We start from the raw sequence: 15,034 nt of genomic DNA, 5'->3' as shown, positions 1-15,034 counted from the left end.
GTGTAGTTTATCTCTGACGGCTATCTGCAGTGTAACACAGCGCTGTCTCAAAGTGTCCGAGTGGAGATGTTCACAGACTGAGACTACAGCGACTGTGAGAGGACATTGCTATCAATGTTAGTTGACCGTTCGACCTGATCACATGTTTCTGACTCGGCCGTATGGATCAAGTTAGAACGGACGAGCCACGCGTGTTTGAGCTGAAGTGTATGTTGGTGTGTCTCTCAGCATACTCTGCGATGCTTACAATCATGACAGCAGCTAGAATGTAGCTGCAGCTACAAAAAACGCGTTTATAGCATAGTTTTGATGACTTTATGGTAAAACATTTACCCGCACTGTGGTAGATAGCCCTCTGAAATGTACTAACCAAACAGAAAATCTACCTGCATTTGGCATGGCAAACTTCGGACCCTGTTACTGTGACTCAATTTTTAAAGTGTTGATGTGAACCGTGACACATTTAAATTGATTTTCAACGGCCTCACGATTAATCTTTACATCTCTACAAGTCAGACAACTGACTAACAATGTATTTTAACTTACCCATTGCAGATTTATTGCACTTTTCTGACTATAATACAGCAAAAACAGGTCCCCACAATTCAAATACAATAAAAGATTTCATCCAAACAAATTACACCCATAAATATCCACGGATTGCTTCTAGAAACTCTATTCTGCTGACCTTTTGATGATACCTCACAACACCCTATAAAGCAAATTAAAAAAAAAAGGCAAATCTATTTAAAACTAGACATTATACAATCCCATATAAAATGAATGGAATGATCCACAATTTAAATACTATTCCTAATTATTATCCATGTATTTATGCTTTATCAGAAGTACTTGTACGTTTTTAAGCAGTATTTTTATTTTGATGTCACAACAAACATGTTGCACACACAAACACAGTCACATATTTACACAGATTTTCTGCTTTGTTTCTCACTGTTAATGTATACATTTTTTTTTACAGATCTGTGTTTGTATTCTTTTCTGCATCTTAACCACTTCAGACTGAAGGATGCCTAAAAAAACAAAACTCTAAAACCTAAGGAACGTTTAAAATCGACCTCCCAAAACTTGAGGGTTGTCAAGAATTGCACAGAATTTGAATGTTTCCTAAAATCTTTCTTAAGTCTCAGCCCCCTGCATTAGATAGAGACCCTAAAAATAAAACATTTGAAAGCTTATAACTATTGGGTTTAACTGTAAAATATTTTTTTCTTTGCTCTCATGTTCATTGCTTTATGAGAAGTAGATGTTTCATAAGGTCTAAATGGGTCAATGTGTATTTTATTTAGGTAGGGGATTCAAATACGCTCTTTGAGTTTTCTGACTCTTCCAGCACTAGTGTTTTTCTATTTTGTTATGTTTTTCCCTTACTGTGCAAATAAATAAATACTAATTCCTTGTGCTCAACTGTTCAATTGGCAGTAATTGAGGCTCTCCCCCCAAAGAATCCTCAAGTATTCAACTACCTGGAACACCCCCAGATGTTAGAGATTTAGCTTGGCTCTACATCAAAGAATCTGGGAAATTATTTTAATTATCACTAACGATTGCAATATATGATTAAGTGAAATTGAGGAATGCACAACTACACAATAACTTACCTGGTTACGTGGAGACAGTGATTTTGACCATCAGAGTCCAGGCTCGTAGTGGCCTGCAGACTATTGGCCAAACTTTGGAGGCCCAGACCATCAGAGCCTTGTTCCACAAGTTGTTCCAGCTCTGCCAACATGGACTCCAGAGTTGGCTCTCCTTTAACCATACAGCGCAGAGCCTCTGGGAAGATGATCTGACGGAAGTTAGTGTTCAGTTCCTACATTGAACAAGAAGACATTCCTGTCATAAATTTGTCTTTCCTCTGGCTGGCCTCAACAAAAAAGGGTTGGCTGTTTGGCCTTTAGTTGTAACTTCTGAATTTCACATAATTTGGGATATGCACTCACCTGCAAACAGGTGTACACAACATTGGTCAAGTATACAGCCTGGGTGGTAGCTGAGGGAGCAGGTAGCTCCAAGTCATGGGTGAGGTGTGGGCAGCGTTGTAGCAAGGTTGCTAAGGCACTAACATTTCCAATTAAACTACAGAGCTCTTCCAGAAACCATGTCCCATCCCGAGAGGTCAGGTCTACTAGCTGCTCTCCAGCACTAGCTGCTGCTCCCTCCATTACCAAGTTGCGCCTGCACATACACAAAGGAACAATACAATTAACTCTTTCTGTTCACCTGTACACTAAGCACAACTTTTATATGTTTTTGTTATTTTAAGGTGTCAAAAATACAGCTATTTTAAAAAGATATCTTAGCAATGTAACAGCCGCTTATGGTTTATATACGACTAACACTATAATACATTATTCTGATTGTACAAGAATCATGGTTAAATGTGAAAAATAAACACGTGTTAAACCTGCAGAGTGTGCAGAGAGCAGAGGTGATTATGCATGCCATGCTGAGGGATCCCGACTCTGCATTCTCCCGAAGGAATACTGTAATGCAGTGCTCAATCTCATGCAGCTGCTCCTCGCAAGCTGCTACATTTGTGCCATCAGCCTTGAGTCGCTCCGTCTGTTGAATCACACACTCATTGGTCTCAGCAAGTTGATGCTGCAAAGACAACTCCACACTGGACAGGAATTGGCAGAAGGCTGCAGGAGGCTGAGGGGCAAAGAGCACCTCATATCTGGAAGGAGAAGGGAAAGGTAAAGGTGAGATGAAATAGTAAGAGATGATTATGCAAAAACAAAAAAATAACAATACATATTTATTCTATTAACATCTAAATCCAGAGACCTTCAAAGTCAGTGGATCATCTTACTAGCCCAGGGGTCGGCAACCCGCGGCCCTCGGGCCACACGTGGCCCTTGAGCACCCCCCCTGCGGCCCCTTGGCATTCCACTTAAAACGGAAAAAATAAAAATAATAAAATAATCTTAAATTGTGTTAGTCCCGTACTGGCTTCTGTACATGGAAAACTGCTGTAATTGAACATGAAAGTACATGTTACCCCTTTGTTTTTAAAATTCAACAAAAAATAGAGGATGTGTTGTCATATGTAAACTTCCAGGCGCTGCTATAGCAACAGGTTGTGCGCACTTTCTCAAGCGGATCAAAATGGATTCTAAAAAGAGGAAAATAAGTGACGAAAACCGAGAATTCAATAGAGCCTGGACTGATTTGTATGCATGCACAGCAAATACCGCTGGACTACCAGAATGTTTAATATGTGGCGATAAGTTAGCTTCCAACAAAAAGTACAACGTAGAAAGACATTTCCAGAAGCATGCGAGGAGCAGCACAAATGGATGTTAAAGTCACCACAAATTATTATGTTATCAAATTTTGGCATAAACTTTGTCAGAAACTCTGAAAACTCATTGAGAAAGTCCTTTTTTAATTTAGGTGGTCGTTAGATAACTGCACATAATAGGGGACAAGACAATGTGAGCACAAAAGTTTGAAGCTCAAAACTGGAGAACCCGCTAGTGGACACCTGGCGGCACTTCAAAGGCTGTTCGTATGCAGTGGCTATCCCCCCGCCCCTCCCCGTTTGCCTTGGGGTGTTCAGAAACAGAAAGCCAGAGGGGAGAAGTTCAGAAAAAGCACTGACGTCACCCAGGGGCAGCCAGGTTTCAGTAAGAAAAAACAGGTCCAGTGTATGTGAAGAGATGAAATCTTTAAGACAAACTTTTTGTTATTGAGTGACCTGGTGTTACAAAGCGCCAAACGTAACACGGATCCTTCAGGTGGTAAAACTATGCGAGGAATTCGTTTGAGGTTTTCTTTGACATATGTTGATGTGGTCCAGCGGTGACGTGGATACAGTAAGCCTTTGCTAGGGCCAAACGTCCAAAGCCATCAGTAGCATTCTCGTAGGCCAACTGAACAGGAGACCGAAGTTTTCAGCTCCGTTGTAACCCCACTCCGCTGCAAAGGTGAAATCAGGTGAGCCCAAAGCTTGACATGTAATCCGCCTCTCCGCCCACGTCTTCTGCGGTGCCTGAACGGGCAGACAGGGTGTCTTAGGAAAGGTGGAATTGATGCCAGCAATGGTGGTGGTGGCTCGTAGGACCATCCATTTGCAAAAAGGTTAGATCCAAGACGATCCAAGAGATCATATAAAATAGCTGGCGACACGACTATAAAAATAGTATATAAACAGAGGAGTAAGTGGCATGTCAAACACAGCGGCGTCATCTTGAAAAGCAGATCAGTTACTTCTGAAGGTCACTTTATAAAGTATAGCATAACCCGCGTCTGCCATCAGTGTCTGAATAGGTAATATGCCACGTAAAAGTGCTTTGTGTACTCAAGACTACAAAAATGCTTCTCTAAAGGTGGCTCAACAGCTTGAATCTAGATGCGATTTGGCAAAGGCACAGGACCTCAAGGGGTCTAAGCGGCTCTTTCATGGGTTGGCCGCTTGGAGGAAGAGGTCATTCATGCTGAGAGGGTGACCCGGGAATTTTTAACTTAGGCTGCCCCCGCCTGGCCAATCTGAGCATCTACCTCCTTGGAGAAAGGAACCAGGTTGTGTATTTCCTGCCGAGAGGCAAGCCTTCTTCATGAGAGTTGGATCTCATTTTTTGAGAGGCGACAACTCATTGCCCCCTCACTCCCACACAGTGAGGAACTGCCCTCGTGAGTCAGAATTCCCTGGCACACGCTTGGCCATGGGGTTCCCTCGTCTAAGCTTTCCCTCTGCACCCTTTGAAACAGGCGGTGCTTCAGAGGGTTCTCCAGGAGGGCCACAGGCTGCTCCCAACTGGCCTGGGAGGACCCATTTTTCTTGGCTGTGCAGACTTTGTTGCAGCAGACCGCAGTGCCAAGCAGATAGGACTGTTCTCCTGTCCCAGACGGATCTGGCATCCGGTCCCATCAGCTGTGGGTTTGGCCACTGCAGGACCCCACACACTGCAGGGAGATTGCTAGATCTGTTCGCAGGACTGCGTTAGACGCCCAGGCACAGTTCACCCGCATGCAGTACTAGAACAGGTAGCAGCTTTTTCTCCGCCTGTTCAGACAGTAATGTGGACCTCAAGAACAGCCATATGTTGTCCATCCTGGAGTTAAAGCAATCCCTCTTGGATTATATTTTTTTAACATTTACATAACAGTACTCTTTCCTTTTTATTGCAAAACTAAACATAACACTTGTCTCCTTTCTATTGCTAAGATATGAATTTATTTACAATGCAAAATAGCCTGATTTGCACAATCTTTCCTGGACTTCAGGCAGTAGTGGAAATGCTGACATCTATGGCCCAGGAACCATTAAGTTCCTTGAATAGAAGCAATTGAACTAAAAAAATCTGAGGACTTTTGGTTGTAAAGGGGGAAATATATATATACACAACACTAAACCTGGATTAATTTAGTCTTCTTTCACTTTCCATCTCTTTCTCAAACGTTCATCTTATCTTGCGCCACAACAATTGCCTCTCTCTCTCTCTCTCTCTCTCTCTCTCTCTCCCCAATGCCATGTTCAGTCACAGTATGAATTATCCATCAATAATATTTGGATGGATAAGTAATAACGTGACTAAACGTGGCATTACGTCCCTGAATTGCCCCCCGGCGACAAATAACGTTTTTTGAATTGAATTGAATTACAGTTAAAAGTAATCAGTAATCATGACTCAGTAGTATACTTGGACTTTTAATTTTAAAAATTCAACAGAGGATGAGACAGGAGAGAGAGATGAAGACCAGAACCCAGTTACATTCAAAGACCAGGACCCAGTTACATACGAAGACCAGGACCCGGTTACAGTTCTCTCTCCCCATAACCTATGCCAAACACTTAATATACAGATACAGAGCTAAATTCCAAATCAATATATATTTTGCATGTTCATATTAGGTAAATCATTTTGACTTGGTCATTTTATAAGTAGCTCCCATGCCGAAAAAGTGTGAGCACCCCTGGTTTACAGTGAGAAGGCAGACCATCTAGCTGTAGAAGTGTCATCCACCTGGGGGTGGGGTCACTTCCTTTTGTGCTACCACAAAGGGAACATTCCCAAATGGTCAAGTTGTTTATTATGCAAAGAATTCCAGCCATGATTGGACAAACTAGATGTAAAATTGAGACAGAAGTTGTCCCTGTTGATATTCCATTGCTTTTGAGCAAAACCTCTCTGAAGAGAGCAAGCGAAGTTTTGTACAATGAAAATGATAAAGCCACAATGTTTATGAGACAGCCCTAGATGGGTCCTTGATGGCGAAAACATGGTTACAGTCCCTACCAATTGTTGTTTGGGCAGAAGCCAAATCTGCCTTCAGTGCTCCCCAGGTCTACAGAGCACCAACATGAGCACATGGATATTCCAGAACATCACAGTGCCAGGAAAGCATTTGCATAGGCTGAATGCTCTGAGAGGATCAGAAGAGCCCTTTGTAAAGAACTGCGGTCCACTGATGACCGATATGAAATGGGACAAAGTCTACAATTGGATTATACTGAATGGAAGGGTCCTGGTGTAGTCATTGGCCAAGATGGAGCAGTAATATTTGTCGGGCACAGGGGCACCTATGTTTGTGTACATCATCCAGGCTTCGAAAGGTAGATGATCACCAAACAATGCTTGGAGAAGTGGATAATCAGATGGATGTAACTCATAACACCTTACCTGAAACTGAGCCAAGTGATAACTTTGACACTGGAAATGAAATTCAAGAAGTACAGATTGCAAATAATGACCCCCTTAGTGTAGAGGACAACAGTGTCCCAATTCAGACAGCAGTAGAGGAGTCTACGGGAGACAAGCATTGTGTGTGTGTGTATTTTGCGATTAACAATGTGATTAAGTTGCCATGTAGAAAATTTCTATCAAGTCTTAAAATAAAGCAAACCATCAGCCAAATTGCCATAACGGTTTTATGGCTTGTGTTCTATGAAGGAAAGTCTGCTACAGGCCCTTACTGTCTGTAGATGTGCTGGCAGTTCTCCACCGTCATGTCTCCCAGAAGTTCCTCCAGCCAGGTCTTCCACTGGTGGGTGCGGTGTAGCAGCAGGGTAGCCCGTGGGTACAGCAAAGCCACTGTAGCATAGCTGTGGAGATGCTCCAGGCAACCACGCAGGGCCCCGCGTCGCTGCTGCAGCAAGGAGCTCATCTCTGCTTCTAAGCTCTCGCACTGGCTTATCAAATGGGCCTGGCCAGCATTCTGCAGGAAAGATGTAGCTGGCACATAGCTAGGAGGACCTGAAAGAAAAGGACAGGCAACAAATGTACAATTGCTCAACTGCATTAATAGCTGCTGTGTGATTTCAGGCTCTAAAATTTAAGTTAAAACCCATGTGAGGAATTTTCATCTGGTTATGACACGAAATTTAATTAATAGCTTCACGGCCTCAAAAGCACACAAGACTATTAAGTTTCAAGATCGAAACTGTATTTTTTAATGTCTCTGGTCCCTGCCATCTTATTTGTGTCAGATGAGACAATGCAAAAAAATAAAATAATAATAGTCTACAGTAAATATTCACAATATGCATTACATTTTATTGATGAAAGAAACAAGGATGACATTATTTTGTCACCAAGCACTACCTATGCATTCACAGGACATCAGCAAAGAGCTTCAATGTACTGCTATGTCAACAGGTGGGGCAATAAGGCAGTATCAAGGATTTCATGGGCTTTTTGTGTATGATTGTTGTGGCATCGATTGCAACAATGACTAACGTGTTATTTAAGTTCTCTCTACAAACAAAAAAAAATATTTATTTTTTGTTTTTATCAAAATAAATAATTTTAAAAATCTGAAAAGGCTGAAACATATACTCCTGCTACTCAGAAAAGGGGCTTATACAAGTAACCTGAAGTTCTTTTTCATGGCATTCATTTCATGTTTAACATGAAAGGCTGACTCTTGTATTGCTAAGGAGATGCTACCCCCCAAGATGAGACTGACTCTCAGCCACACTTGGCACTGAACGGGCTCAGAGGGGGAGCATAACATCAAGTCTGTAGAACCTGGCAAGAGAGTGTGAAGAAGGTTCTTAGGGGAACAAGACCCCAACATCTTAGGCATAAAAGACGGGTCAGGGTTTCAAATATAGTAAATCAATTATCCCCTGAAATAAATTTTGTACACACTTGCCATTCTGATACATTTACAGACCACGGCGGATTGTTGATAAAAGCAGACACTGTAAAAATGAACTGAACGTGCGTTCTCGACTAGATCCAAACAGATGACGGATCAATTGTGTTAAATGGTAATTAGAATACAGCTTATATAGCGCATTTTTAGTTATGAAACTACTCAAAGCGCTTGTACACCTCATGTCTTCTAGGTCAAAATCCCAGCCACGGAACACTGGAAGGAAAACTCTCCAAGTCTGAGCAATATTTTTGTTAAAATGAACCATTTTTTTAAAGAGGGACCACATAGATTGTTTCCTAATTGCACCCTGAGGGAAGCCATCATTTCTCAGGTTGAAACACTCAAGGGCCGAGCCCACAGAACAAGTCTCCCCAGGTGAGGATGAAATATCTCCTCTTGGATCTGGGACAGCAGGTCAACGCATGATGGAACAGGCCAAAGTTCCCCATAAAGGAGCCGTGTTATCTCTGCAAGAAAAGGTTTCAATGGCAACATTAAATATAGGGATTTGTAAAAAACTGAGTTTCAATGTCTTGAGCCGAGGTGTGTGTTATGGAAAATTTTACTCCATGTGTACTCTATGCGTTGTACAAAGGTCTCATAGAATCTGTCATATAAAATGTATCCGAAATGTCTTAGAATACTACATGCACAGCCCATTGGGTGTTTTGTTTTCCATCATTTCTCACCCTTTATTCTGTTTCTCACCATTTCCACATGTGGGAAGAGTCAACAGGCTCTTTCTCACTAGATTCCATCTCCTTCTCAGACTTGGGAGAAGGTAAATAGTCATGTCGTCTCTTTTCTCACACTAGGGGATAGATTGTGCCCTGCCAGGTGGGCAGGGGCTCTATGTGGCGTGATGGGGAAGTGCTCTGTGTAGTGTGATGGAAATGTATAAGTTTCATGTTTGCCTTTTTTCGGGGCCTCTTTCTCTCCTCACCGTGTGAGAGAGGGGTCTTTGAACGCTGATTCTGCCTTCAAATAAATGTTCATTGAGAGCAGATCGATCTTCCACAACATGCGTTAGATGTACAGCCTCATTTAAAAATTACTAACCCATATCTATAGAGCTGCTGATATCCTGTAGCAGGCTGGCCAGCTGAGTGGCTTCCAGGTTGGAGAATGCTGCCTGGTACTGGGAGATCCACTGGTCCAGGTCAGCCAGCTTGCTCTCAATCGCCTCCTGCACCGTCAGTTGCTGTGACTGTAGCTGGGTGTGTTCAGAGTACCTGTAGAATAAAGGCTTTAATTATCAAGCTTGTAGATACAAAGCTTATATGGACTGTATTCACAGCTCTTTACTGAACACTTCAAGATGTGAAAAGAAATGTAAAAAAGTTGTTTTTGCTGAAAATTTATTAAAAAACACTTTTCATTGTTTGTTGTGAAGAATTAAACCTTTGCTCCAAGGTGAGGATTAAATGGTCAGGATGGTTTTCTGCTTCCTCCAGAAAGCACATCTCCTCCTGTAGCTTTGCTAATAGTTTCTCCCCCTGGCAGAGCAGCTCCTGCAGGACCAAGTACTCCTCAACACCCTCCTGCACTTGTGGCAGCACAGTCAGCATGTCGTCCCGATTCTTAAACCAGTTTACCTGCACACAGTCCACAAAATACATTCAAAAAGATCCAGTGCTTTACTTCTGATATCTGTGCACTAATTACCTTCTGTATGCACTATTAATCCAATAACTTTTGGGTTCCCTCATTGATTGAAATAAATTAAAGTTCTAATTCAAAGGCTTTCATAACAACTTTGTATTCTCCTATTCTATTTCTTTCTCTGCAATGAGAAAAAAATCTATACATTTTAAATGTATAAAATAAACAGATTCCAGAGAAATAAAATGAAGACCTTACCACACCAACCAAATAATTATGCCAAATACTTTAAATTCAGAATAAGACTGCCACATCAGCAATTTTCACTCTATTTTGATGACCTCACCTTAATCTCAGCCACTCTGGAGGAGAAGAGAGAGCGTGTGATATCTCTCTCCATTTCCCTCTTGCTCTGCTTACTGTCAGCCTGTTGGCCGCCTCCTCCATAAACTGCACCAGCGAAGCCCACCTCCCCCCCAGCAGTCCAGTCTACCAGAGGATCATAGACAAAGGCCTCAAGCAGGGTCAGCAGGGTCTCTCTGCCCCTGCGCATCATCTGAACCACCTGAAAGGACACACCTGACTTCAGCATCTATTTAGTTGAGAAGAAACTGCCCCAAAAGATACAGAAAATTAATTTAATAAAAAGAATAGATGTTACCTACGGTTTGCCTTAGAGTTAAACTATATGCAATAAACAGATAAATAGATGGTCTTATGACAGAGTCCTAAATTGTAAGTGTGAATGTGTTGGATCCCAGGATATGTTATACTGTATGATAACCTGTTCACAGGACAGCCTGAAGATGCCCTCCACCCCAGTGACTCCTAGAGCAGTCTCAATGTTGTGGGTCATCCTGAATGGGACCTTCTCTGGCACACGAAGGCTTTTTCCTAGAGGGACACAAAGACAGTAACTTAACCAGAATACCAGAGTAAATCAATATCAAGTAGGGGTAGGATTCACCAGAGGCCCGACGATACAATATTATCATGATAATTGAGCCACAATACGATATTGTGATTTTCAACATTTTACTGTATGCTGAGATACAATATCGGCCATGAGACGATATAATACCAGCAAACAAAATATTGTGATACTATGCTGTATTAATTTTTTCCCCTTCCTCTGATATCAAGGCCACTTTTCCCTTCTTTAAACTTTTATGACATTGTAGAAAAAAAAATTGAAAACTGAAGTGAGAAAAACTGTTATATAAAGGATCTAAAAGCCTTGCATAAATGTTGATTATTATGATCCTGACTAAATTGACTCAACACATGGTCAAGCTGACCAGTTGAAACTGACCTTTTTCAAAGCATACATTGTAGTCAATGTGCACCACCTCTCCAGTGGTCATGTCAATCAACACATTGTCTAGGTGGCGGTCACCAAGGCCAATAATATATCCCACCATCGACATAACCGCAGTTGATCTGGCGTAGGACTTCGACAAAAAAAGAAAATGAAATATTAATTGAACAGTACACTCAGAGGAAGCTTACAAAGGCTTGGACTTGGTTCACTGATAAAACTGTAATTCCTGCTGGTAATTTGAAAATGCTAAATAAACAAAAATGAACAGTAAAAACAATAGTTACCTGAGTTACCCCCCACCACTCACTGGGTGTTGTGCAGGAACACCACAGCTCCTTTGCTAACAGGTTAGAAGGAGTAGCTTCCATCAACTCTTTCAGTACTTCCTTCATGACACTGAGAGGCCAGTCTCTTCGTGTCACATCTAGACTAAGCCCCACTGCTTTTAGAGCTGGCCCAATATGACTGTAGTAGAGCTCACTGGGGCGGGGTACTGGAGGCACTGGCTGCTGTTGGAATGAGTCTTGTGCCTGGTGGTAAATAAAAAATAAAATATAATTTAAAAAAAGTCAATCTTAAGTAGTACAATTGTAATGTTCTAGAATGTGACATTCCAGGGAAATTAATAGCTTTTATATGACGTCACACACTTATGGGCGGCCCACCTGACGCGAAAGAAAAAATCTCTACCACAGTATGCAACTGAAAAGTTATTTGTCTCATGTTGTGTTGATGTCACAAATGTTTGCTCTTCTCCCTTTCCAGTACACATCTACTACTTCTGACACTACCTTTTGAGCCTGCAGCACAGCCTCCCTCTGCTGCCAGCGCTTGTACAGGCCAAAGAGCGGTGTAGCTCCATCCACCCACTGGATGAGTCCTGATCGAGTTCCAAGGGGGGTGACAGAGTAGTGGCGGGCCTGGAAACATGGCTGCTCCTGCTGGTTGATCTTGGTAAACATGGTGTTGACAATAGATAAAAACTGCATGATGCGTTCATCCAAATGCAAATCCTCCAGACCTAAATATGAGGGACAAGATGAAATGAATATTAATTTTTACTAACAACACTGCAATTATAAATCCAGGTAAAGTATTGAACAACCAGAGAGTATCTGAATTTACATTAAGGTATTCTACATACAAATTGTGTGAAATGTTCAGAAGAGCAAAGCTTAACTTATGACAAAATAATATTCTTTAATTACACTATCTGTACAATCTTGCTTTAATAAATACAGCTACCATGCAGTACACAACACTTGCACTCTAATTAATCATGACTGTTAAAAGAAGTTAAGAGGTCAAAACATCACAGGATAGTATTTTAATGACACTCTACACTTAATTATAAAACACTTGTTGCTGCTCCAATTTTTCATTGAGTTGAAATCAAAAACATTCTGTATGTACACAAAAGGGCTATTCCTCTCTACCTTCATTAGCCTTAGTTTGACTACATAAAATGTTTACATTACATGGGGTTTTACTGCTTTAGTTCTTTAAGATTGTGCACGTGTTAAATGGAAAAAGTACTTACTGTATAGTACTAAAAACGGTAGATATGTATTTTAATTGTATTTAGTCGGAAATGGGAATTAAATCGCTCAGATTATTAAAAAAACAAAAAACGTTCTTTCCAGTGTAGCACTGACAGTAGGTGTTCTGAATAGTTTGTGTGTCAGCCCTAAGTTCAGGTTAACAAGGCCTTTTGCTGTCCTTTTTGGAAGATTTGAAATTTGGGACAAGCCGAATGACTCACTATTTAAATCTAGTGAAATATATTTTTGGCTTTGTGTACATTTCATTACTACTAGACTCCACGACAAAACAATGCATGAATAATAACTGAAAACAAGACTTTTACTCCCTCATCAACATTCTATTTATAAATAAGTATGAGTCTGAAGCAACTACATTGATCAGTTAACTGTCGACCACAGATTTTCTTTTCTGAAGGCAATGCAGAAGCTCATTGGCTATATGAATTGACTGAATTTGGAAAATGTTATTTTTTACAGCCATGTGATATAAACACACAAAAGCATGAAATGTTATCAAAGCAAAGATGGTTTAATGCAATCAGCTACTTTTTTTCTTTAAAAGTAGGCAGACTTTAACATGTTGTGTCTGGCAAACTGAAATGTAATCTTTACTTCTTATTATCAGGCACCACTCCTTTGGAATCGTCTACCAGTCGGGGTCTGGGAGGCAGACACACTAGGTACTTTTAAGAATAGACTTAAAACTTTTCTTTTTGATAAATCTTATAGTTAGGGCTGGCTTAGGACCAGCTCATAGTTATGCTGCTATAGGCCTAGACTACCGGGGGAACTGGCACCAGGATCTCTTATCTCTCTCTCCCTCTTTCTCTCCCAGCTTTCATATCTTATTACTGCTTGTCACTATCTTTATGTTCAAACCTCTCCTTTTTCTGGGAGCTCCTGAGCTGTTATGAATTGATGCTATATAAATAAAGATAGATTGATTATTTTGCACATGTCCTAATGTGCATCATTTACGAAAAATTCTGTCATTCAAATCTCTTCCAGTTTCAGTTCAATATCAATCAATCAATCAATAGTTGTATAGCGTCAATTAATAACCAGTGTTATCTCGAGACACTTTACAAAAAGCAGGTAAAGGACCTTACTCTTTATCTGTTAACATGAACAAAAGAGCAGGTAACAAGACCATGCTCATCGTTATGTTTACAAAAAGCAGGTAAAGGACCTTACTAATTGCTATATTACAAGAGCCCAGCTTAATCCATCATAGCGTGGCAAACTATGTTTTTTAACTCAGCTGGACTAATAATCTTATTTCTTTTGTCTAAAGTATTGTCTGTTTAAAAGATGTAATAATAACAAAGGTTTTTTTCTTCACATTCTTCAGCCCACATGGGCTCTGTTGGGGTCCAGCCAGGATGGCAAAGTTCAGGCTGGGTACGTTTAGAGAACTACGACAAAAGACTCTTTATCCCAGCATGCCTTGCAGGTACTCCCAGAATGCTTTGCCACACTTAACACATAGGTGTGAAGTCTGGGAGGTATAAAGCCGGCCATGCCTCATTGTTCTTTCTCTCTCATACGTCGTCTGGCGACGTTCGAGGACCTAAACTCTGTTCCTGTTTCCAGCACGCTTCTCTTTGTTTAAAAGTTTTGGCGCGCAGCTAATCCAAAGGCCTTGAAGCATACCGACGTCCTAATTTCCGAGCCTAGATCATCCACTTGAACGCATCTCAAAGAAGAGCGTTTTATTTCTCCCGTATTGAAACGGTATTGAGAGAGACTGTAAGGATTACGTCTCGTTCCGTCCTTTAAAGAAAGGACATCCACGGAGATCACCTCGCTCGACGGAGGACACTACGGCCCTTTGCTCAAACCCCTTTGGACGCACAGCCATCACCAAGACAACTGCAGAAAGGCCGTTCCAGGACCTCTTTTCTTCCTTTCATCAACCGTGGACAAAACGGTTACAAGTGAGGCTTAGCTAGGTCTGGGCAGTTAGATATAGAGAGTGTGTTTAATAACTGAGTTATTATTGTGAAACGGTGATAATATTTGCTTGGTGTTTGACCACTGTGTCTTAGGTTTTATGAGAGTAAAACCTCTTTTGTTTGTTTCCTTTATTTGTGCCACTACGTCCCGTGTGTTTCCCTGTGAGCTTTCGCGTCATAACCGGGTAATAGACTCATTATCAGAAAGACTAGTGTGAACGCCGTCTGATACAAATCCGGCCACTGGCTTCTGGTAAGTGAAGTTAACTATGCTCTGAGTTGTACGTGAGCTCCAGTCCGAGATTGAGCTGTCGAGGTGCGTTGTTTTCTCTCGCTCTCTCGCCTTTACACACACACCTTTCGGTAGATGCACACACATAGAGATCTGTGGCTTTCCAGACGCTGCTGAAACGTAGATCACGTTCTGTGTCCGCCCTCACGTGACCACACGTGGTCGCCGCCATTTTTGATCGCTGTCCGTC

General features: G+C 41.4%; 2 protein-coding genes across 2 annotated transcripts in view; one reads left to right on the top strand and one right to left on the bottom strand.

Annotated features, from left to right (window-relative positions):
* elof1 (elongation factor 1) overlaps window positions 1-15,034 on the top strand; it is a 383,117-nt gene that overhangs the window by 49,784 nt on the left and 318,299 nt on the right. The window lies entirely within an intron of this gene.
* smg1 (SMG1 nonsense mediated mRNA decay associated PI3K related kinase) overlaps window positions 1-15,034 on the bottom strand; it is a 77,550-nt gene that overhangs the window by 15,418 nt on the left and 47,098 nt on the right. Inside the window, exons 41-51 of the mRNA XM_079366815.1 lie at window positions 11,845-12,074; window positions 11,338-11,583; window positions 11,045-11,183; window positions 10,517-10,626; window positions 10,079-10,297; window positions 9,532-9,725; window positions 9,190-9,362; window positions 6,944-7,223; window positions 2,429-2,701; window positions 1,965-2,199; window positions 1,623-1,834 (exon numbers count right to left, since the gene is read on the bottom strand). Of these exons, the coding sequence (XP_079222941.1) occupies window positions 1,623-1,834; window positions 1,965-2,199; window positions 2,429-2,701; window positions 6,944-7,223; window positions 9,190-9,362; window positions 9,532-9,725; window positions 10,079-10,297; window positions 10,517-10,626; window positions 11,045-11,183; window positions 11,338-11,583; window positions 11,845-12,074 (2,311 nt within the window). The remainder of the gene's footprint in view (window positions 1-1,622; window positions 1,835-1,964; window positions 2,200-2,428; window positions 2,702-6,943; window positions 7,224-9,189; window positions 9,363-9,531; window positions 9,726-10,078; window positions 10,298-10,516; window positions 10,627-11,044; window positions 11,184-11,337; window positions 11,584-11,844; window positions 12,075-15,034) is intronic.

This window comes from Symphodus melops (genome assembly GCF_947650265.1).
Source record: "Symphodus melops genome assembly, chromosome: 17".
Lineage (NCBI taxonomy): Eukaryota > Metazoa > Chordata > Actinopteri > Labriformes > Labridae > Symphodus > Symphodus melops.
This window is presented reverse-complemented; position numbering and strand designations above follow the sequence as displayed.